This window comes from Channa argus, chromosome 15 (genome assembly GCF_033026475.1).
Source record: "Channa argus isolate prfri chromosome 15, Channa argus male v1.0, whole genome shotgun sequence".
Taxonomy (NCBI): Eukaryota; Metazoa; Chordata; class Actinopteri; order Anabantiformes; family Channidae; genus Channa; species Channa argus.
Window position 1 is genome coordinate 21,812,381 of NC_090211.1, and position 20,861 is coordinate 21,833,241.

A 20,861-nucleotide genomic window follows, 5' to 3' on the forward strand; every position below is an offset into this window, starting at 1 on the left:
TAGTAAAAGAGCCTGGGTGCCACGTTTATTATGTTTATCGGCTTTATTATGAAGTGAAAAATACGACAAAGGAGTCTAACTTTCAGCATTTGACTTGTTACAGTAGGTTTACACAGCGTGCCAACGTTTGTGGAAACAGTAAAGCCAGTGTTCACCAGCCAGCAGAGGGCAGTAGTGCAACAAGCTTTGGATACTTAAAGGAGGAAGAGGAAAGGCGACAGCAGAGGATGTGATTGGTGCTCAGCGCTGTGACGCTGCAGCTGTTGTCCAATGACTGCGCTATTTACTGCTTTTGCCCGATGACACGGAAATATAAAAGAGGGGACATTTTGCCACCGTGAGAAGACGGTACTGTCCACTGTTCAGACGGTCCAATTTAGCCCAGCATGGGCGGACTTTAACGGGGAAGCTGCTGTGTTTTATGTTCCGTGCAATGGCCCCACATCTCGCAGACGGTGCAGAAGCCAAACCCAAAGCCGACTCCTGATGTTACTGTCCGCCTTATTTCCTTTTGGCTTCGGCAGGAGCAGCACGGACTTGAGTGTAAACAGGTTCCATACGTCACGGTAAAGCATGGACGGGTGGAGCCCTATCGTTGCAACAGGCTCGGATAATGACCGATCCAGCTCCGAGGGGGAGTACATGGTCGAACCTGGACCCCAGGAAGAGGAACACCGGGCGGACAGACAGCAGCAGCGGAGCTGCGCGGAGGGGATGGACGACGGGGGAACCGCTGCTGTCGGCTTCGGAATAAGTGGCATCGGTGAGGGCAAAGTGGTGCTGGGTCGAGTCGGACAGACGGACGACAAAGAGCTGCGGTACCTGCATTTGTTGTGGGAGCCGGGGCGAGCGGAGATCGGCGGCGGTGGAGTAGCGAGCAAGCCGGGGAAGGTGACGGCCAGCCGGGCGAGGCGACACCACAGAGCCGCGCGGAACCTCGGTCCTATCGGTAAAAATATTTACGGTAAGAGACTGTCACATTAAGTGTGTGTGTGTGTGTGTGTGTGTGTGTGTGTGTGTGTGCGCGTGTGTGTGCAAAGAACTGGGCGGAATTCCAGAGAACGGGTCCCCGGGTAACAGGGAAAAGCCCCGTTACTGGTTTGAATCCTTCAACATGGTTCATGTTTTGTAACTCGGCATCTTTCTACAGTTTGTGTCTAGTTTGGGTAATTGTTCATCTTTGTGTGGTCGTTTTATTTTTATGTTTGTTTGGACTGTTTAGGTCGAATTTAGCTACATTTGTGTCTATTTTTTTTTTTTTTTTTTTTTTAGTTCTCGTCCTGGTCAGAGTTACACTAATGAAAAGCTGCATCCGTTTTCTGCCTGTGAATAGTGTCTTTGTTTGTTGATGCTGAGCACGTTGACCCCATTCATCCATCATGATCAGTATTTACATAGCTGTCACTTATCTCCACAGCTTGCAAAAGACTCAGGGAGGCAGCAAACAGCAATGACATTGATACAGGTATGAGCAGTGAGGTGATGGATCCTTTTGAGCCGTGAAAGTTGCTTTTGCTAATAAAGCAGTTTTCTTCCAGTTCGAAAGCTCCTGCAGGACGACACAGACCCCTGCGCAGCAGACGACAAGGGAAGAACAGCCCTTCATTTCTCTTCCTGCAATGGCAATGAGAACATTGGTAGGTGGACGACAGCTGTTTGGATGAAAATCAGTGAGATGTTTCCCTTTTTTTTTTTTTTTTTTTTATTTAGTTCAGATGGTGGCAGAAAACAGGAAAGTTATTTTACAGTGTTTGCTTTAATATTTTACTTTTAATACAGTAAGATAAAATAAAATCAATACTGACAAAATGTAAGTAAATGTAAAATAAGCTTTTTATTTACCTATAAGAGTTTTTGTATAAAAATCCTATTTTTTATTTATTTTTTAATCACATTTTTTGTAGCGATTGCTAAAATAAAGAAAAACTGCCAACTCTGTCATGGCTCATTGTAAAACATAATAATGTAGATAACACGATGTATAAAGGCCTGGTGTATGTGGCTCTGCCAAAATATTGAATTTTAACAATTTTATTTGTATTTTTTCCTGTTGTCTGTAGTTCAGCTGCTGCTGAGCCACGGCGCTGACCCCAACCAGCGAGACAGTCTGGGAAATACCCCTCTTCATTTGGGTAAGAGCCTGTAAAACCTGGAGCCGTGTGGTCAACAGTGCACATGTTTGTGGTTTCACTCTAGTGCACAACTGTGCAGCTGCTTTGGGCTCACACCTGTTTAATGTACAGATGTAAAGCAGAATGAGTTGGTGTGAGGGATGTTTTTTCATTCAACATTTGAAAACAGCTTTTTTTTTTTTATTATTGTTTTGGTTCCATGCTGTTCTGTGTTTCTGCAGCGGCCTGTACCAACCATGTGCCTGTAATCACCACATTGCTGAGAGGAGGTGAGAGTCAAGTCTTTATGTATTCGTTTATAATAGGAGTAATGCAGTTTGCTTTAGCAGACATGAGTGAACGTGTCCAGCATTTTATTGTGTTGGTCAGAATAACAGGGTTCAGTTTATGCAAATCTTTTCAAACATATCTTTACACGAAATCCCTTTGACACGAGTGACTACAGTAGTGTATTGATCTGAGATGTGCTGAAATTAATGGACAAGAAGCTGCATAACTTACAAGCCATTCACATGTATATCAGTTACTTTGAAAATAGTCTTTCAGTACTGATTACTCAGAGTTAATAATAAAAAAAAAATAATAATAAAAACTTTGCTTTTGTTCAGGAGCTCGTGTGGACGCCCTGGACCGAGCAGGCAGGACCCCGCTGCACCTTGCACGGTCCAAACTCAACATTCTGCAGGAAGGAGAGTCACGCAGCTTAGAAACCCTGAGAGGGGAGGTCACACAGGTACAGAAGGTTCTACCTGTTTAGCTTAAAGAATCCTGGCTTTGAGCTTAGGCAGCTGAGGTCGGAACATATAGTATATTATAAACTAAAAACATCACTGATCCAAAGACTTGATGTCACTATATGTGTCTTTAACAGGTCTGTTAGGATTTCTACTTTGTCAAACAAAAGCCTTTGTCCCACAGTTGTTCAAAGACAGTTGGAGTGTTTTTTTTTTTATATCAGAATTACAGTGAGTCAAACGTTTACCTCCTCTAAGGTCACTGCCTTAAGTAAACTGGAAGTGACAATGATTTTTTTTTCGAAGCATGGTTGTCTGGTCAGATGAGAAAAAAACAGCTGCCAGGGCCTAATGCAGTTCGTAACATTGATAAAGAAGATTTGTGCCCCGACCTTAAACAAACAGGACATTTGTGCTTGTCCAAGTAGGCTGTAGCACATATAATATCATCAGAATCACCTGAAGATTTTTATATGTTGACATTTTTCAATAGATAATTCAAATGCTGAGGGAGTATCTGAATCTAATGGGACAGAGTGAAGCTAAAGAGAGGCTGGAACACATTTCCACTCAGCTGCAGCAAACACGGACCAAAGAGCAGGTGAGCCGTGTGTGTGCACGTGTGCGTGTGTGTGAGATTCACATGCATAGAGGAAAAAATCAATAATGACACAATTTAACTGACAAATTCATCTATTACCAGTTTGCATATTTATTATGCTCTTGTTTGGGTTTATTTTTCTCCAACTCACATGTACGTATATTTTTGAATATTTTTTTATATTCCAGGTCGATGAGGTGACGGATTTATTGGCCAGTTTTACATCACTCAGTCTACAGAAACAGAATTTTGGGGATAGGTAGAAGATAAAGTGTCACCAGAGCTGAGGTCCTGCAGCTTTTCCAGCATGTCTCTGCTGCACTAGTTCTGACAAACATTTCCATCAATATTCTAAATTACTACATGTTTATCTACAATACTGTGGTACTTAACAGTAACATTTGGACTCTCTCTTAACCAACATAAGACCGTGATGTTTTTTGGGTTTTTTTTTTGTTTGTTTGTTTGTTTTGGGGGGGCAGCAGTGGCTCAGTCGCCTACCGACGTAAGGGTCACAGGGTTGTACCCCGCACTTCCAAGGCAAGACACTGAACCCCCAACAGCCCATCCCCATCCCCAGGCATACGGTGGTGGTCAGGGTTGCATCAGGAAGGTCACCCAGCGTAAAAAATGTGCCAAATCAGCATGCGGATTTTGATGGGTTTTTGTTGGCAATCACCTGCAGCTCAGATGACATTTTGAGGAGCTTGTGGCTAATAAACAAAAAAAAAAAAAGCAAAACTATTTTTATGTTGTACAGCAAATGGCTGTCACCAAAAAAAAAAGTTATTATTCAGTTTCTCATTATCAGGAGATACTTTTCACATTAGAAGTTACTAAGTTATTCTGTGCTCATGAGGCATATTTATAACAACATATCAGTATAGTAACACACGAGCTGTAATAATTTCAAAATTTTTAACAAAATACATTGGTATCTCCTAAGATCATATTTTGTGTCATCTCACTATAAAAAAAAATGCTGTCTTAAAAACTTGATGTCGTAATAAAGTGAAACATATTTCTTTAGAAAGTAAAAGGCTCTTTCAGAAATGAGAGCGATTTCCTGTTATGAGAAACTAAGTAATTCTTTTGTCTGTGTGGGAGCAGTATCATGCTGCAATGTTAATTTAAATTAGATGATTGTTTAATTGTTACATCCTGCACCGTAAAATTGTAGATGTTCATTTAGCTCAAAGTCACAGAAGACAGCATCAAATTGTTGCTGTTTAGAAGATTTTTACAAGAAATCTCTGAGGGTAATAAAGGGAATCAAGTGGCTCAGAAGCTCATCCAGAAGTGCAGTGCGTGCGCGCGCGCGTGTGTATTTAAGGGTTCATGTTAGGATCACGGCTGGCTTAAAGGAAGGGCCAAACAAACTGCGTATGCTAACGAGGATCCTCACTACTAGGCTAAGGGCCTATTTGCTTTTTTTGCCCTTTGACAAACGCGTACTTGCATTTTCGACACATACGTGCTTTTATTACATACTACGTGGGCACTACAACGTGAAAAGACGTATTTGTAACCACTTTGCATAAACTGTGCCAAGGAAGTTGAAGTAAACCTTATGTAGCTTCAATGCATGAAATGAGCACCTAGTGCAGTTTTGGAGCACATGTGCAGTCGGCACCTTGTGGCTGCAGACACATGAGCACCTGTATGGAGTCTGCACCAATCTCAGCGTCTTACTGATGATATTTACATCACAGATACTGTAGCAGACAGACACGGAAAGTATGAAATGGCCTTAATGTGTATGCTGACATGCGGTATTATCTTGTTGCCGACCAATATTAGCCAAGCTCTGTGATCAGTGATGGACAGGTACGTTATGTTGCCGTTTTATTAGGTACACTAAGGTTAAACTAAGTCAGTCCTGCATTAAATCCTTCGTGACTGTGTTAATGTTCAATGGCAGCTGGTGTCGATTCATACTCACATTCATACTTTGCAGCCGATCTAGTGTAGCCAGCTATCAAACCTGTTTTGGACTGTGGGGAAAAATCCTGAGACTACATGGAGAAAAAGTAAATGTATCCCTGCGGAATGTATGTGTTAATATATTTAATGCTACTGGATTCTTGGACGCGGAACATTATCACCTTCATTAAGCAGGCTTTAGTGCAGAACTGATGGATTACACTGAGCTTCAGCCTTTTGGACCTAATAAACCAACAACTGAGCATATATGCATTTCTAATGAAATCTTATGAAAACAGCTATGTATTTGGTTTTCTTATTTACAGCCTCTTTGTATTATGCATGTTCTGTTTGTATTTGAATTGTACTGTAAAAATTACTTTGACTGCTGTGGGAAATGGATACATGTGGATCAATAAATCATTATCTTTGGGTATATTAGTGTATTCGTCAAAACATGGCCTTATCTATCCAGGCCTCTATAATGAAATACATTAGAATTGTAAAACTTAGTACATTTATATAAATACTAAGTGTAAGTGCAATTTCTAAAGTACTTGCTCTTTACTTTTAATGTAATTGTATATATTCAACTACAATACCAGGTAACCGAGCATGAACTTTTTATTTACTGGAAATGTCTATTTATTAATAACTACTAAATGTTTGTTCTTTCACATTCAGAAATTTGAAATTAGTTTACAATACATAAGTTTAATTTCCTAATGCCCAACAGTTGCTTTATTTGCCACTAACTAATAGGAAAAAAATGAATGATTGTTGATTATTATTAATGGTGAATATCCAGAAATCAGGTTTTTCAAGTTGTTCTGACTGTTCACCAATTAAACTGAAGAAGCAGCCAAACATTTTAGATTCCTTCAGAAACCTTTTAATGAGGGACACGGGGAACAAATCTGGACTGGACTTTGGCAAATGGCCACTTATATAGCACTTTTGTCCAAAGCACTTTAAAATGAAGCTTCTCGTTCACCCACTCACAGCAGGGGCAGTGGCTGTCATGCACGGTGGTCCCCTCACCCACCAGGAGCAACTAGGGACACTTTGACACGTATGCCAGGAGGGACCGGGAATCGAACCACTGAGCCCGTGGTGCGCAGCTGAGTGCCTTGGACTCGACTAAAGCATTGGAGTAGTACTTTAATAGTACTTTAATAGTACTGGCACTGGAGATTGTTTGTTTACTTCTGATTATTTCAAAATAAACAGAGCAAACAGGAGCGTACTTTTATTTTGGAGGATATTTTTCCCCCTGCGATGATTGGCTGCTTTACCCAAGCCCCTCCCCTACACAAAGCGTATTGTTGTTCGCCGGTAATAAAACATGGCGGCCGGACCCGCGTAAACTGGAGATGCCAAAGAGGTAGAAATTTTTAATAAACACATTAATTCCTTTCATCCCGGAGTTTGTAAACTACATATCCCGATTATTCCAGATTGTCTGAAGCTATACATAGTATTAAATGCATTTCTAACACAGTCTTTTCCCACTTGAGGCGACCACGGCCTGGCCGTGGGGTGAAAGCCTCGAGTTTTCCTTAGTCCTCCTAACGGCCAGCCGAGCACACGCTCGGCGTTACGGACCGGAGTGTTGGAAGCGCTGGCAGGCGAAGGAGCCGAAATGAATGGAGAGGGGGTGTGTTTGTGTGTCTTTCCAAAAAGTAGGCGGGAATTTGTTTAGCAGAAGTGTTTGCGCTCTGTAGGTGACAGACCTCATCATTCCCACCAGTTCAGGGGCTCATCATGACCCGCTGTCCACTTTTGACTGTGTCCAGGTTTCCTACAGCTCCAGTAGTATGTGGACTTCTCAAGGGGGACGAACAGAGACTGTGTCCACGATAACTGCTTGGGTGTAAATACCTATGGTGACGTCTATGGAATGTTAGAATCCAAATGACTAAGATTTCCTCATTGTTTCTGTGTAACAAGAAGCTGCTTCTCACTCATCGCACCGGCAGAGATGTAGGCTAAGAGAAATTCATTTCCTTAAAGTGCGTAATTAAAATCTTGCACCTAACAGGTCATTATCCTGCCTGCATGGTGTCAGTGACGTCCTGTGACAAGTAAACGTGCTGACAAAGGAGGAACCATGGCTTTTGAGGAAATCCAAGGCAAAGGAGGAATAGGTGATGTCTTCCAACAACCTGCACATAATAGATGTTTGAGGCACATCGGATTGGTTGCCAAACCATTTCAAAACATTTATTTTATTTGGAATGAAGTGTATATCATGGATAAAACCATATGGCAAAGCTGTACTTGCTGCTGCACCATGCCAGAAAGAGGATGGAACATATTTGCATGTTTAATTTTCTCTTTTTAGGCAAGAATTACAAAGTGTAATTAGACTTTCATGTATTTCAGACATGGGGCTGGAGGGAGAAATGGGCCTCGCAGCTGGTCGGAGCCAGAGAGAGAAGAGGAGGTCGTACAAGGATCTGCTCAGAGAGGAGGAGGAGATTGCTGCACAGGTCCGCAAGTCTTCCAAGAAGAGGCCCAAGGTAAGTTAAGATTGACTTCAGCAGAAAAGTTTTTATTCTGTTACACGTCAAAGATGTCTATAAACTGGTGTCATTACAAATCAGGATGCAGAACATTTTATGCTGGGTGGAGACTCGCACAAAAAGAAGAAGAAACACAGTGATGACTACTATTACAGAGGTGAGAGCAGAGCTGTGTCGTAACGATCTGATAATTTCACACAGTTAGGACTCAGATCACTTATTCTCTTCCCCTTTGTTCCCTGTATCAGACCATGATGGTTCAGGTCCTCCTCCCCACAAGAAAAAGCACAAGTCTGCAGACCGCTCTCCGCCTCTGTCTTCCCCTTCATCCTCCACAGACACAGCAATGGGCCTCCTGCAGGCGATCACCTCCCCTCTGGCTACGGGTTCTGACCCCAGCCCCCACATGCACAAGAAACCCTCTTACCCATCTTTCTCCTCCCATTCCTCTAAGGACCGCAAACGCGACAGCAGCAGCACTAGTGGAAATAAAGGAAGTCACTCCTTTCCTCAGTCCCGCCCTGCGTCTTCATCATCTTCTTCTTCCTCCAAAAAGCACTCCTCCTCCTCCTCTTCATCTAAGTTGTCGCTGTTCCACGGTGGAGCTGCTAAAGAGGAGCCGCCGCTGACGCTGCGAGAGGCTGATGGGCTAAAGATGAAGCTAATCATGTCGCCAGAGAAAGAGGAAGCAGAGAGCTTCCCGTTGACGTTGCACTCCTCCAAAGGAGGTGTGAAGAAAGAGAAGGACAGAGACAGGACACATCTCACAAAGTCACCGAAGAAGAAGCAGCAACAGCAGCAGAGCAGAGATCCACTGCCTGTGGTGGGGAAAGAGGTGGAGGTGGAAGGTATTGATGCTCCAGAGGATGCAAGTTATCTTTCTCTCTGAAATTTTTATACACTGGGTCACATACAGATAAGGAATTCACACAATTAGTTTTGATCGTTTTTGATAGAGATTGTTAGGGCCAGACAATATATACCATTAATTTGATATATTGTTCAGGTGTTGTGGGTTGTAATCTTTGTTTTAAATGGATTAAAGGGACTGTTGTACAGTGTGGCAACAGATTTCTCTGTGACACAGGTCATTATGGAGGTGGAATGGGTGATGATAGCTCCTCGTCGGGGGGCGAGCTGGAGGCAGGGGAACTGGTTATAGATGATTCATACACACATTTGTCAAAAAAGAAGAAGAAGAGCAAGAAAAGCAAGAAGAAGAAGGACAAGGAGAAAGACCGGGATAGAGATAAAAGTGGGAAGGACAAGAAGCACAGCAAAGGGTTTGGAGGTAAGTTTACTGTTTCGTTAAACAGAATCTGTATGAGAAGCAGGAGAACTTTAGTTAGTCATAATTATCATTATTATTATATATTATTTCATTAAATAAGTCAAACTCACTATTCAAGGAGAAATCGTTGCTGTCCTTTGATTGGAGCCTAGTTCAAAACACTTTTAGAAGGTAACATCTCTGCACTGCTGCCAGTGCTGTTCCGCTGGAGGCTTCCACTGCTGCTCTCCACATCACGGGATGAGTTATGGAGAATAATACTATGAAGAAAAAGCTGCAGGCTGTAACTTTAAGTTACCTGTCAAATTTTAACATACACTTTGTTACAGCCCAGCTCATGTGTCCTACAAACATAGGAAACGCAATACGATGAAAGTATGTTATAACAGAGAAATGAACTCAGGGCAAATGCAAAGTCAGAGAAATTAGAATCATTTGCTTATATAGAAATTTCTCTAAAGAGCATTGAGTCTTATTTCCATTAGCAATAAATCTGATCTGGTAGCTGGACATCACACACATGTGTTTAATATCAGGGAGTTTTCTGTTTCTCCAGCCTTTTAACTCCTTCATATGCTATTAGACACTTACTTTAGCATTAAGCATACATATGCCATCCTCCCTTATCAAGTGTACTCCGTTTGGTATTTGCCCTTTGCATACACCTATTTTGTGTCTAGGCTATTATTTCAAAATGTTCTAAATATATTAGGGCTCGCAGAGGTAGTGGTGATCACAAAAAGAGAGGAAACATAGTCCATTATTTAAACAAAAAAAACAATATCACATTTGTCTGTGGGGGATAAATAACTTAATTTGCTGTTACTCTATCAGTTTTCAATACATCTGTTTATAAGGAACGTCGTCCATATTGTACATTTCTTTTGCAATAGTTGTCCACTCAGGTTATTTATCTTTGTGTGACTTTGTTCAGACTCCTCCAGGGGGCACAGCCACTCCCACCCCACTGTCACTCACAGTACTGTTGGTCCCATGTACGCCATGGGCACCCCCATCCCTCCACACCACCATCCACCCAGTGATGGAGCACCAGAGAAGAAGAAGAAAAAGGAGGAGAAAGATCGGGACAAGCACGAGAAGGAGAAAGATAAGGTGAAAAACTGATTGGTCACATGTCTCATAAGGTTGATAGCAGGTAATTTATTAATGCAGACGACCAACCGTCATAAAAGTTCCATGTATCTTATAGCTTTGTTGGTTTTCTTTTAGCCCAAGAAGAAGAACACAACAGCGTATCAGGTGTTTTGTAAGGAGTACAGGGTCAACATAAATGCAGAACAGCCTGGATTAGGTGGGTAAAGAGCAGCACACAGTATAAGTCTCCTGTAATTATAGTCTCGTATTTCTAAGAATGTGTTTGCATTTTTAATCTGCAGTCTTTGGTGAGCTCAGCAAAAAGTTGGCAGAGGTTTGGAAGGCGATGCCTGAAAAAGACAAGCTGGTATTATTTCTTGCTCTTTTTTTTGCATATAGAAATAGAAACGAGCTTTGAACGTGTGACTTCACAGAGGACTGTCATTGCTATGGTGTTGCTTTCTTGCAGTTGTGGTGCCGCACTAAACGTTTGTTATGTTCAGGTTTGGAGGCAGAAAGCTCAGTATCTGCAGCACAAACAGAACAAAGCCGAAGCTACAACAATCAAACACAAGAGCTCGAGCGAGAGCAAAAGCAAAGGTACTTTTCAGCCCCTTAGTGTCCTCAGACGATCTCTTCATCATCTCGTTAGTCCTGTGTTAAATTGTGTTTCGTCGTGAAAGTCGTAGGGACGGGAGCTGGGATGGTGTCGCCGAACAGGACTCCCAGCACCATGTCCCTGTCCCCAGCACGAGTCCCAGACGTCGATCCCATCGATGCAGCGGCTCATCTCCAGCTACTGGGAGAGTCCCTGTCTCTGATTGGCCATCGACTGCAAGAAACAGAGGTACAGTAAGTCTGCACATGCGCACACACACATGCACACACACATGCACACACAGTTTAATGTGGTTAAGCACACATTTAAAATGTGTAACAGTTTATGCAGTGAAATAACGGAGTCTGTGCTACTTGTGTGTCTTTGTATCAGGGGATGGTTGCAGTGTCTGGGAGCCTGTCGGTACTTCTGGACTCCATCCTGTGTGCACTGGGACCACTGACCTGTCTCACAGCACAGATACCACAGTTAAACGGATGTCCTCGAAATGTACTGGTATGGTGCTGACCTTGTACATAGGTGGCAGAAGTACTAGTACTAGTAAAAGTGTAGTAGTCCCAATTTGTTCCTCACACGTGCCTCATAAAAAAACGTCATGAGCCTGACTTTTGCCTATTTAGTGAGAAAAATAATTTCATTTTTGTTGATAGTGTTTCTAAACTTTTTATTACAGGTTTCTAACAAATGTGTCTCTTTTCTTTTTTGCATCAGTCAAACACGTTGGACAACATCGCCTACATCATGCCTGGACTGTGAGGAAGGACTGAGTAGGCCTCTTGATGCATTTGACGGGACTGGTTCTTTACAGGACTTTAACTTAAGCCACTGTTTGCGAACAGTAATCTTAAAATATTTTTAGTGTGAACATGTTTTTAAAGTGTATTTTTTTAAAGAAAAAACGTCATTCTTTTAATTTTGTAACTGTCACATTTATACAACTGAAACATTTTACTGAACGCACTCAGTCTCGGCCTGTCAGCATAGTTTTACTGTTACTGTACAGTTTGCTGTGGTAAGAATGGATGTTCGTGTCCTGTCTGCATATTGGAGATTTGTTTTTTACTGAAATGTACAGGAACAAAACGTGTCTGTTGCTCATCATGATCAGTAATGTAATATATTTGACATGTTCTTTCTTTTTCCATGTAAAAACTGCTGGTATCTACAGAAGAGAATCAGAGCATCCGTAAAAGTGTTGGGGGGGATTTTGACTTCTTTTTTCATCGTGTGCTTAATCTTCTTTGTTGTCGTGCTTTTTTTTGTTTTATGCATTTGATATTTTACTGTGCATTTACATTTTGACTGTATTATAGAATGTCAACAATTTAGCCTCGTGTCTTCACTGCCAGAGCTTGAAATTGGTCAAAAACATTAAAATGCAAGCTTGTTCCCAAACTCTTCAAATTGTCCCCCGATTTTGTTCTACAACACCCTTCTCATGCTTTGCTGTACAGACGCTCAAGGTGGCCAGAGAACGAAGCCTCGTAACTGCTGATCCTGCAGGTTTTACATATACAAAATCAGTATTTTTGGCATAGAAATAAGAATAAGAAAAAAAAAACGGCAACGTAATAAATAATGTGAAATTAAGATTCTACTTAAACCTCATTTACATGGTTAAAGTCCCTGCTGTCAGAATGTTGGACACATCAGTAAACCACTTTATTTCCCCCAATTATTGGTGCAGCAGCAGGCCAACAACAACAGCACCAACAAATACAGAGCTACAACGTGCTGGATGCAGACGAAGCACAAGTGACAGACCATGGAGGTAAAGTAGCTCAAAACTGCACCTAAGTACAGTGGCTACACTTTGAGTTGTCTTTGTGAGTAGATTCACTTAAGTGTCTGTCAGGGATCAACGTCAAGTTTAAAATGAAAAGGTGGCTGATGGAACATGGTCCAAAGGAGACGTTTGACCTTTTAAGAAGTCAGTCTTCCATTGTTGGTATATACATAGAGAGAAAAATACTAAAATGGTCTAAATCTCAAATCAGAAGACAGAATTAATAGCTCAGACAATTAATCTGCACATTTTCAGCCACTTAAATTTAAATTCTCTCTAAATGTAATAAATGTGATCTAATAAAGTTAAGGGACATTTTACTGCAGCAGTGGTGGGAAGTGGCAGCTTACTACATTTACTTTACTAGAACCATTTTAATAAAACATAACCACATTCTTATATATATTATTATATAAATATTATATATTATTACATTTAATATTCATCAAATCATTGTAACATTACATATTACATTAATGAATCAATAATTATAATCTAATAAATAAATCTAAATCTTCTGCATAAATCACTATCACTTAAGTTATTTGCTCGTCAGGTAAAAGTAGTAATAAGCAGTAATAAAATATTGAAGAGAAAATACTTTAAAACTGTGGCACTTAACTCTTCAGATCTCCTGTCGAAACTCACTTGGGCTTCAGCCTCCACAGCTGAAGCTCCGCGTTCGGCCCTGGAGCTGCCAGTCAGGTTCAGCCCAGAACCAGCAGAGGCTGAGTCAGTGTGCAGGAACCAGGAAGTGCGTTCATCCCCGACACGGCGGCGAAACTCCAGGACAAACGGCGGAGAAATGTCCGCGTCTGCGTCACACTCAGGTAAGACTCAAGTGAACTTTAAATGAACCGTGTTTCTGAGAGCCAGCAGGGGGAAAGTGTGCGGGTGTTGGGGGACAGAGGAGCCGCACAGGGCGCTGCCGCGTCTGGCTCCAGACAGAAAAACAAGAAACAACGTGGAGCATCAACTCCCAGTGTTCAGAGACTGAAAACCCTTAAGTTCCGCACTCAGAATAGCGTTTTATACAAATGAAGTACAGCGCACAAAGAAAAGCAGGATTTTTGATACTGAGTTGTTCTTCCTGCTCAGGAGACCTGCGGCTGGTGGTGTTGGGCCGAACCGGGGCAGGAAAGAGATGCGCAGTCTGCGCCATCCTGGGCCTGCGAGACTCCGAGCAGGGCACAGAGGCGGCGGCCACAGAGTGCATCAAACACCGAGGGGAGGCTGGAGGCAGGAAGGTGAGCTGATCAGAGATTCTAACCCAAGACATCCCAGAGTTTCAGTCAACTAATTCACTCTAGTTAACAGCAGCATCAGCAAGAACGTGTGGAAAAAATGCGTTTTCATATTATGTAAAAAATAAAAACACCTTAGGAACCTTTAATTTTAATGTATATATAAAAAGGAAAATAATCATAATAATAAAAAGCCATCCATCTCTGTTGATTTGCTTGTTCTTGTTCCGAATTGGCCACATTCCCAACTAATAATGTTTGTTGTGGTGTGGTGGACAAAAAGCACTTAGTGCCATAAATAACATAAAACAGGTTTAGTATGTTTACTGTGTGCAGAACCTTGAATAGAAAATGTGTTGGCAGGTTTAGGGTGGACAAGCTGTTCCTGCAGTGTCAGAAGGATTTTTAGTAATGGTGGGTTCACTAGTTTTGCTGCTGGAAACCTGTGGCTGTTTAGAGACACACACCCTTCATTGGATATGTAACACTTTTGTAAGTTAATCCCACCAGCACTACACATCTGGCAGCAGCTGGAGGTGATAGTGGTCCGTGGACGACAGCCCTTCCAACTGATTCATTATTTTGATTCTTTTAACTGATGACATTCATTTATTATACTCAGCTATTGGACAGTTTGAATACACACATTTTTTTTTCTCTTGCTTGCCAAACATTCCTGCATCTTTGTGCCTCATGTAGTTTAGAAACATAATCCACACAAAGTCCTACTTGTCCTGTGTTGTTTTAGCATCATGATTTATAGTGTTGCCACCTCCCTGTAGGTGGCGGTGGTCTCCTGTCCACCCTGGTTCGGCTCAGGCTGCAACCCAGAGGAAAGGAGGAAACACATCTCCTCCTTCATCGCCTTATCCAGCCCAGGGCCTCATGCCTTCCTGCTGTGCCTCCCTGTGAACGAGCCAGCTGACGAAGAGGCCAAGGCGCTGGCTGTCCTGAAGAAGCTGTTCGGCCCCTCTGCGGTCAGCCGACACACCATCGTACTCTTCACCCATACGGAGGAGCTGGAGGAGGACGAGCAGCTGGAGGAGTACCTCGTGACTTGGCGCAAGGACCTCCAGGAGCTGCTGGACAAATGTGGCGGCCGCTACCACACCCTGGAAACCCGCGGCGGGGAAGCAGAGGATGAAAAAGCTGTGGTGGAGGAGCTCCTGGAGAAGGTCGAGCGGGCAGTGAGGGAGAGCGGAGAACCCCACCTGAGCTGCCCCCTGTACCAGGAGGCCGAGGAGAAGGTGAGGGAGAGGCAGGTGGAGATGGTCAAGGAGAGGGGAGGAGAGGAAAACGCGACAGAAGAAGAAATGGAAGGAGTGCGGGACGAAGCGGAGAGAAGCGTAGGAGACCTGAACGTGGATATCGATAGTATTTACCCCCCCACGGCCGTCGCCCCAGCCCCCACGTTTCTCTGGAGCCTGTGGGAGAAGCTGACGGGCTGGACGAAGTGGCTGCCCGCACTGGTGAGGAGGGAGTCCCTGTTCGGGGCCCTGGTCGGCCTGTTTGTCGGTGGGCCCTTTGGAGGTATGGTGGGGGCCACTGTGGGGTCGGTGGCTACTGAGGTGGGGAGAAGAAAAACCGAGAAAACCAAATGAGAGATAAAAGAGTAATTTATCATGAGTGAAGTGGCCTTGTCAGAATACTGTTGATGCTTGAACACTAAGACCTATTTTCTATGTCAGAAAGTGTTAAACTGTCCGTGTGGCTTCATGAGTTATTAATAAATCAGATCACGCCTCATCGAATGGCAGCAACTCATGAGGAAAAACAACTTCTGGGTGCCAGGTTTGAAAAATTCCTTTGGTTTGTGGAAATCTCGCTGTAGTTCAAAATGCTCCGTCTGTTCCTTTAGTGTGAGTTTTCATTGTGCTGGCTCAGCATCTTACAAATTATAACTGTGAGTAAATAAAGTTTGGGCCCCTGCATGTAAAATGAAGCAGTTGGCCAAAAGATTAAAACCACCTCTAAATATACTGTAGACCACTACCCACTTTGACCTGAGTAATAAACACAGATTTATCACCTTTAACAAACTGAGAAACGATAAAAGTAAAAGTCGTAATAATGGCAGAGCTGCTGTATTGAATTGTATTACTGTGTCGCGCGCGTGTGTGTGTGTGTGTGTAAGTTTCCATTGTCTTTGGCCACTTGGGGGCATCATAAACAATCTCTAAGCACAATATTCCTGAAGTAATGTGTGATTTATTAGCCCACGTATGTGGACCGGGTTATTGTTTTAATACGTGACTTTTTGTCAACTTAAAATCCTTTAAGTTTCAGGAGAAAACACAAAAGTCTGGAGCTGAGGTGAAACTCAAACAGCTGTGTTTGGGTTTGTTTGCACACTGTCGCTGTTCAAATCCAAATTTCTTTTTATCCTGATGTTCAGCTCTTTGTGCTGATTTGAACCAGATAATCGTTGATTTGCGTTCACAGACCAGATTGTTTTTTTTGTGCTTTAGTTACTAGTTGACATCACCTCCGATTTTCCGCCTTTGGATGTGCACTGTGTTATTCTCCTGCTTTGCTTATTAATACAGAAGAAGATGATGAATGCAGCAAAGATTCTCCGCAGCTCGGCCAACGTTGTGCTCACGACTGCTTCAACAATCAGTTTGTTAATGTTAATGTGATCATGTTACGGCTTTCGGGGCTTTTTTAGATGCAGCAGGTTAACACTCGTTATTATGAGACAATGCAAAGAAACGTCCACAAGGAGGAGACATTGACCTCCGCGTTGGACCAATAGAAACGTTTGAAGTGAGACAAACGTATTCACTGCTCGCACCGAGTCAACAAAAGCCGCTGTTTCAAGAACACGTCACAGCTCTGACTCATCTTCACACACAGAGCGCGATCGACTTTTGGACACTTTTATCCCGCGCGCAACAAAAGGACATGTAATTTCTGCGATGGATTATTATAAGAAACTATGGTCAAGTCGTGTTGCTGGAGAAGGAAGTGAGGGGATATAGATAGCTGTGGTGCAGGGATTCATGCTGCACAAAGTCCGCTGAGCACTGCAGTGTCTCTCCTCCTCACACAATGGCAGGTTATGGCTTTGACATTGATGTAATTGATACTCTGCTAAAACCGTCAGTCATAACCCATCCTTACATCCCCCTCGTTCCCTCTCCCTCTGTCTCTCTAAGCTGCCGGCGGCTCTGCCTCAGGAACAGCTAGGCGTTTCCGAATGTGGGTGGTCCAGCCGGGGTGGGAGAGACTGGGAGAGAGAGAGAGGGAGAGAATTAGCCCGGCTCTCATGTTTCCCAAAAAAACAAGAGGGGAGGGAGGGGACGACGCGAGAAAGAGAGAGTGAGTGCGAATCAGTGTAGGAGAGAGAGCCAAAGGCAGAGAACAAGCTCTGGGACTACATCTGTCCTCCAGATGTGGCCTCCACAGTTGTCTGAAACAGGAAAAAAGGTTTTAAAAGTAAAGGAAAATTGGTGCTAAACAGTTTTTTATTGTTGGGATTACACATACAGAACAGAATACAGTATTCAGTACCAGCTTTAGAATCCAGCGGCCAGGATGTGCCGCCTTTTCTCTCTCTCTCTCCCTCTGTGAAAGTGCAGGGAAACGGCCCGCTACAAGCCTTGAACTTAATGCTTATGAAAGAACACCTGTCCAAATATTATCCAGTCTTAGTGGATCCACATCACGGATAAGAGAGCAGCGATAGAGTCGGCATTATGAAGCCGAAACGACTGAGGAAAATATGGGACATGAGAGAAGCACAAAACACAGTGTTTGCAGCGGTGGCTGATACCATGAGACCACGACAGATGAGGGGAAATGAAGCCAGAATCAGGCTCCGAGCAAAAATGTTGTAAGGGTCCCGTGGTCCCCTTTGGGATTGAGAGACAAGGAGGCCGCGGTATTTTGGTGTTGGGCTGGAAACCAAGCAGGACGACACACAGACCCCACTTTATCACTGCGACAATGGCGCACAGACCTTTCGGAAAGATGAGTCATTTTTCATAATGAAAGGAAAGTAAATGCCACATTACATGGTCCGCGGTTTGAAATGAGAATTTAAAAGTTGATTTTGAAATAACAAATGTCGGGAGCTGCAAAGATGGCAGAGGCTGCGCAGCCTCAGTGCAGTGTGTGTGTGTGTGTGTGTGTTCAGAAAGGCCCTAAAAAGGCTTTTAATTTAGCTGTTTATCAAAACAAATACAACTTTAATTTGATGGCTTTAAGTGAAGATATAGGCAGGAAACATGGGAGCAGAGAGGGGGTCTGTGATGTGCAGCTGGAATCTGGGACGCTGCGGCTACGATCTCTACCAGAGAGCTCCACCAAAAAATGTTTTAATTAATAGCTGAAAACTGACAAGACAGCAGAAGCACGCTAACGTAGAAATATAGCAATGCCACGACACCGTGATGTGTGTGTGTGTGTGTGCGTGTGCGCGTAGCCTTATTTACTGGGCCAAGGAGCAGAAAGAGAAGCAACACATCAACACAGCAAACACACACACACACACACACAGCTCTTTCCATGTCTGGGAGGCAGCAGCGTCCAGCAGCCTGCTCTCTGCTCGTCTCTCATCTTTTTCCCATTAGTGCTGTTTTCATGTTCCTTCCTCGCCCGAGCGTGTGTGGCTGCAGTTGTTTGTGAAGCAGCGTTCGCCCCGTGCGACTGCGTGTCCGTGCGTGTGTGTGCGTCCTTTTCGGACTCGTGCAGCCAATCACACAGTGCATCGGTTAAGTGCATTGATCCTTTGTTACTACACGGCACTTTACGTGGACTTGTTTGTGTTAACGTGGGGTCTTTGAAGCAGGGGCTCAACCCGGTGACACAAGTGTCACTGTGCACAGTGGTTTGCTGCACTTTGTCAACAGCTTCTGTTACCTAAAGCTGTTAAATGACGTTTCTCACTGTGAACGTTTGCAACCATTTGACCTTTGACATTTCACTATAGGAAAAACAATTAGCTCATCATTTTTAGCAATTTCGGATTTGGATTAAAGACATTTTATTTAAACCGTTTATTGAAATTATTTTTCACAATTTCAACCAATTATGTGTTGGATGTAACTATTCAACACATTTCAGAAATTTTGTCAGTACTTTCATTTAACAGCAGTTACTTTTAGCTATTGTAAACAATTATTAATGACTTTAGTAAATGTTAAAGCAATTTCCAACATTTCTCCACCACTTTGAACTGGTCCAACCATTTATAGAAACCACCTTTAAGTATTTAAATCTTTTTTTGTAGCTTGTTTAAAACATTTATAAATGAACTTTTTTCAACCTTTATTTTCTTTCACTTTCAGCTAACAAAATAATTTTAACTTAAACAAATTACTCTTCTGTATGTCAACCACTTTTTTACAAGTTTTATCTATTTCAAATTATTATTGTATTTGCTAATTCAACTCTTTTAGCTATGTGTCAAATGTTACACATTCTGTTAATTATACAGTTAATTCAGTATCCGAAAATACATTATTAAATTCAACAATTGTTTATTTATTTGTAGTTTATTTGATTTATTCCCGACAACTCTTCCCCACCTCCACAAAACATTCACAAATATGAATCTGCAGAAATAGTAAGGATTAACACATTTTAATGCTCTGACTCTAAAACTCTGACTTAAATAGATTTTAGTTTCCCAAACTTCACAAACTTAATTCCTCATTGTTTCTCTGCCTTGTGAAACTAAATGAAAATTCAAATAGTGCAGCTGATATAAAGCTTCCATCCATGATCGGGGCAGAAAGTGGTGTCAGGACAGACACGAATAACAAAAAAACATGCAAGATAAAAAAAAAAAAAAAAAAACCCAGACAGAATCCAAATTGCACACAGCTGCTGAGATGAGCAGCTCCACTGTTTTTAGGGACAGGACGTGGAGGTACCGCGGCTGATGCAGGCAGCAGGAGAGTCACCCCTCATCCCCTCACGCTGGGCCGACCTGACCTGAACCCCGGCCACATGTGACAGAGGAAGTCCCCTCAACAACAGGGACTGGAGCGGGGCGGCGTGAAGAGGACGGAGGAGGAGCGAGACCAGGATGACTCTGCGTGGTCTGTTTCAGGTTTGGGCTCCCTGATGTCATCTGTCTATTTACAGGGAAATTCAAATATGGTCGCCACATTGGTGTCATCTATTTTCACTCTTACAACCTTAACACACGTTCTGTCACTTGGACAGCAAAGAGGCATTGGGGTTTAACAAATACCCCATGGACATGTCAGAGTCGGATGACATGAAATTGGTTCCAGGTCGATTCGGTTCACTTGCCAAAGGGACAGACAAACAGCGAGTGGGAGGGTCGTCGACTCGTGTGCGCCTCACTGGCGTGTGGATTAGCCCGCTGTGGGATGAGTAGGGGGACGATGAGCATGATAATTACATAAGGAAGGGAAAGAAGTGAGCTATTGTGAGGCTTAGGGGGGCGAGGGGCTTCTCCGAGTTGTGGTGGACAGCACAGCATGAAAGAAGCCGGAGTGCTGTTAGTGTGGCGGCGCTGCGGAGTTAGCGGTCTGACACCGCACCTCCTGCAACAGATAGGCTTTGAGGACCCCAGGAGGGGGCTTCAGTCAGAACAGAAGACAACTCACTACTTGTGGAGGGGGTGTTGGATGTCCCCCGAGCTCCCCATAATTGATGAATAGTGTGGTCCACATTAAGTGACATGCGCCGTTGGCTTTAAGTGGGTGCGATGATTGGGAGGCCTTTTGAAGCTGGGGCCGTGAGCTGTGTTTGAACCGTCAACAGAGACCCCTCTTCTCTGTAAAGGACACCAGCCTGTGGTTTGGTTGCAGCCTCGACACAGACCTTAACACACACACACAGACACAGAGCCTTCAGTAGTATTTCGGGGCTTTGGGGGAGGTGACTGTATTATTCCTGCTGCAACACTGACTTAATTCAAGGCAGATCTGACC

The 20,861-nt window shown here is 43.1% G+C and overlaps 3 protein-coding genes across 6 annotated transcripts; all 3 read left to right on the forward strand.

Annotated features, from left to right (window-relative positions):
- Window positions 1-276: 276 nt before the first annotated feature.
- Window positions 277-5,824, forward strand: ankrd54 (ankyrin repeat domain 54). Of its 2 annotated transcripts, none has more exons than XM_067476700.1 (8): window positions 277-964; window positions 1,418-1,465; window positions 1,539-1,670; window positions 2,061-2,132; window positions 2,354-2,401; window positions 2,741-2,865; window positions 3,360-3,467; window positions 3,656-5,824. In XM_067476700.1, exons 1-8 carry the CDS (start codon window positions 574-576, stop codon window positions 3,728-3,730), a joined length of 999 nt encoding a protein of 332 aa, XP_067332801.1. In that variant the 5' UTR covers window positions 277-573; the 3' UTR covers window positions 3,731-5,824. The 2 variants fall into 2 exon arrangements, with proteins under 2 accessions (XP_067332801.1, XP_067332803.1); XM_067476702.1 differs by having other exon boundaries at window positions 285-964; window positions 1,539-1,637.
- An 879-nt stretch (window positions 5,825-6,703) lies between these two features.
- Window positions 6,704-12,317, forward strand: hmgxb4a (HMG box domain containing 4a). 3 transcript variants are annotated; one of them, XM_067476690.1, is made up of 13 exons: window positions 6,704-6,774; window positions 7,432-7,537; window positions 7,776-7,912; window positions 7,997-8,072; window positions 8,164-8,763; window positions 9,003-9,206; window positions 10,141-10,319; window positions 10,437-10,518; window positions 10,604-10,668; window positions 10,805-10,901; window positions 10,985-11,148; window positions 11,293-11,415; window positions 11,632-12,317. In XM_067476690.1, exons 2-13 carry the CDS (start codon window positions 7,501-7,503, stop codon window positions 11,674-11,676), a joined length of 1,809 nt encoding a protein of 602 aa, XP_067332791.1. In that variant the 5' UTR covers window positions 6,704-6,774; window positions 7,432-7,500; the 3' UTR covers window positions 11,677-12,317. The 3 variants fall into 3 exon arrangements, with proteins under 3 accessions (XP_067332791.1, XP_067332790.1, XP_067332792.1); XM_067476689.1 differs by lacking the exon at window positions 7,432-7,537 and having other exon boundaries at window positions 6,709-6,774; XM_067476691.1 differs by lacking the exon at window positions 6,704-6,774 and having other exon boundaries at window positions 6,788-7,537.
- Window positions 12,318-13,377: 1,060 nt separating this feature from the next.
- si:dkeyp-69e1.8 (uncharacterized protein LOC100001340 homolog) lies at window positions 13,378-16,138 on the forward strand. Its single transcript, XM_067476703.1, has 3 exons — window positions 13,378-13,536; window positions 13,805-13,953; window positions 14,733-16,138. Exons 1-3 carry the CDS (start codon window positions 13,512-13,514, stop codon window positions 15,549-15,551), a joined length of 993 nt encoding a protein of 330 aa, XP_067332804.1. The 5' UTR covers window positions 13,378-13,511; the 3' UTR covers window positions 15,552-16,138.
- The last annotated feature ends 4,723 nt before the right edge of the window (window positions 16,139-20,861 follow it).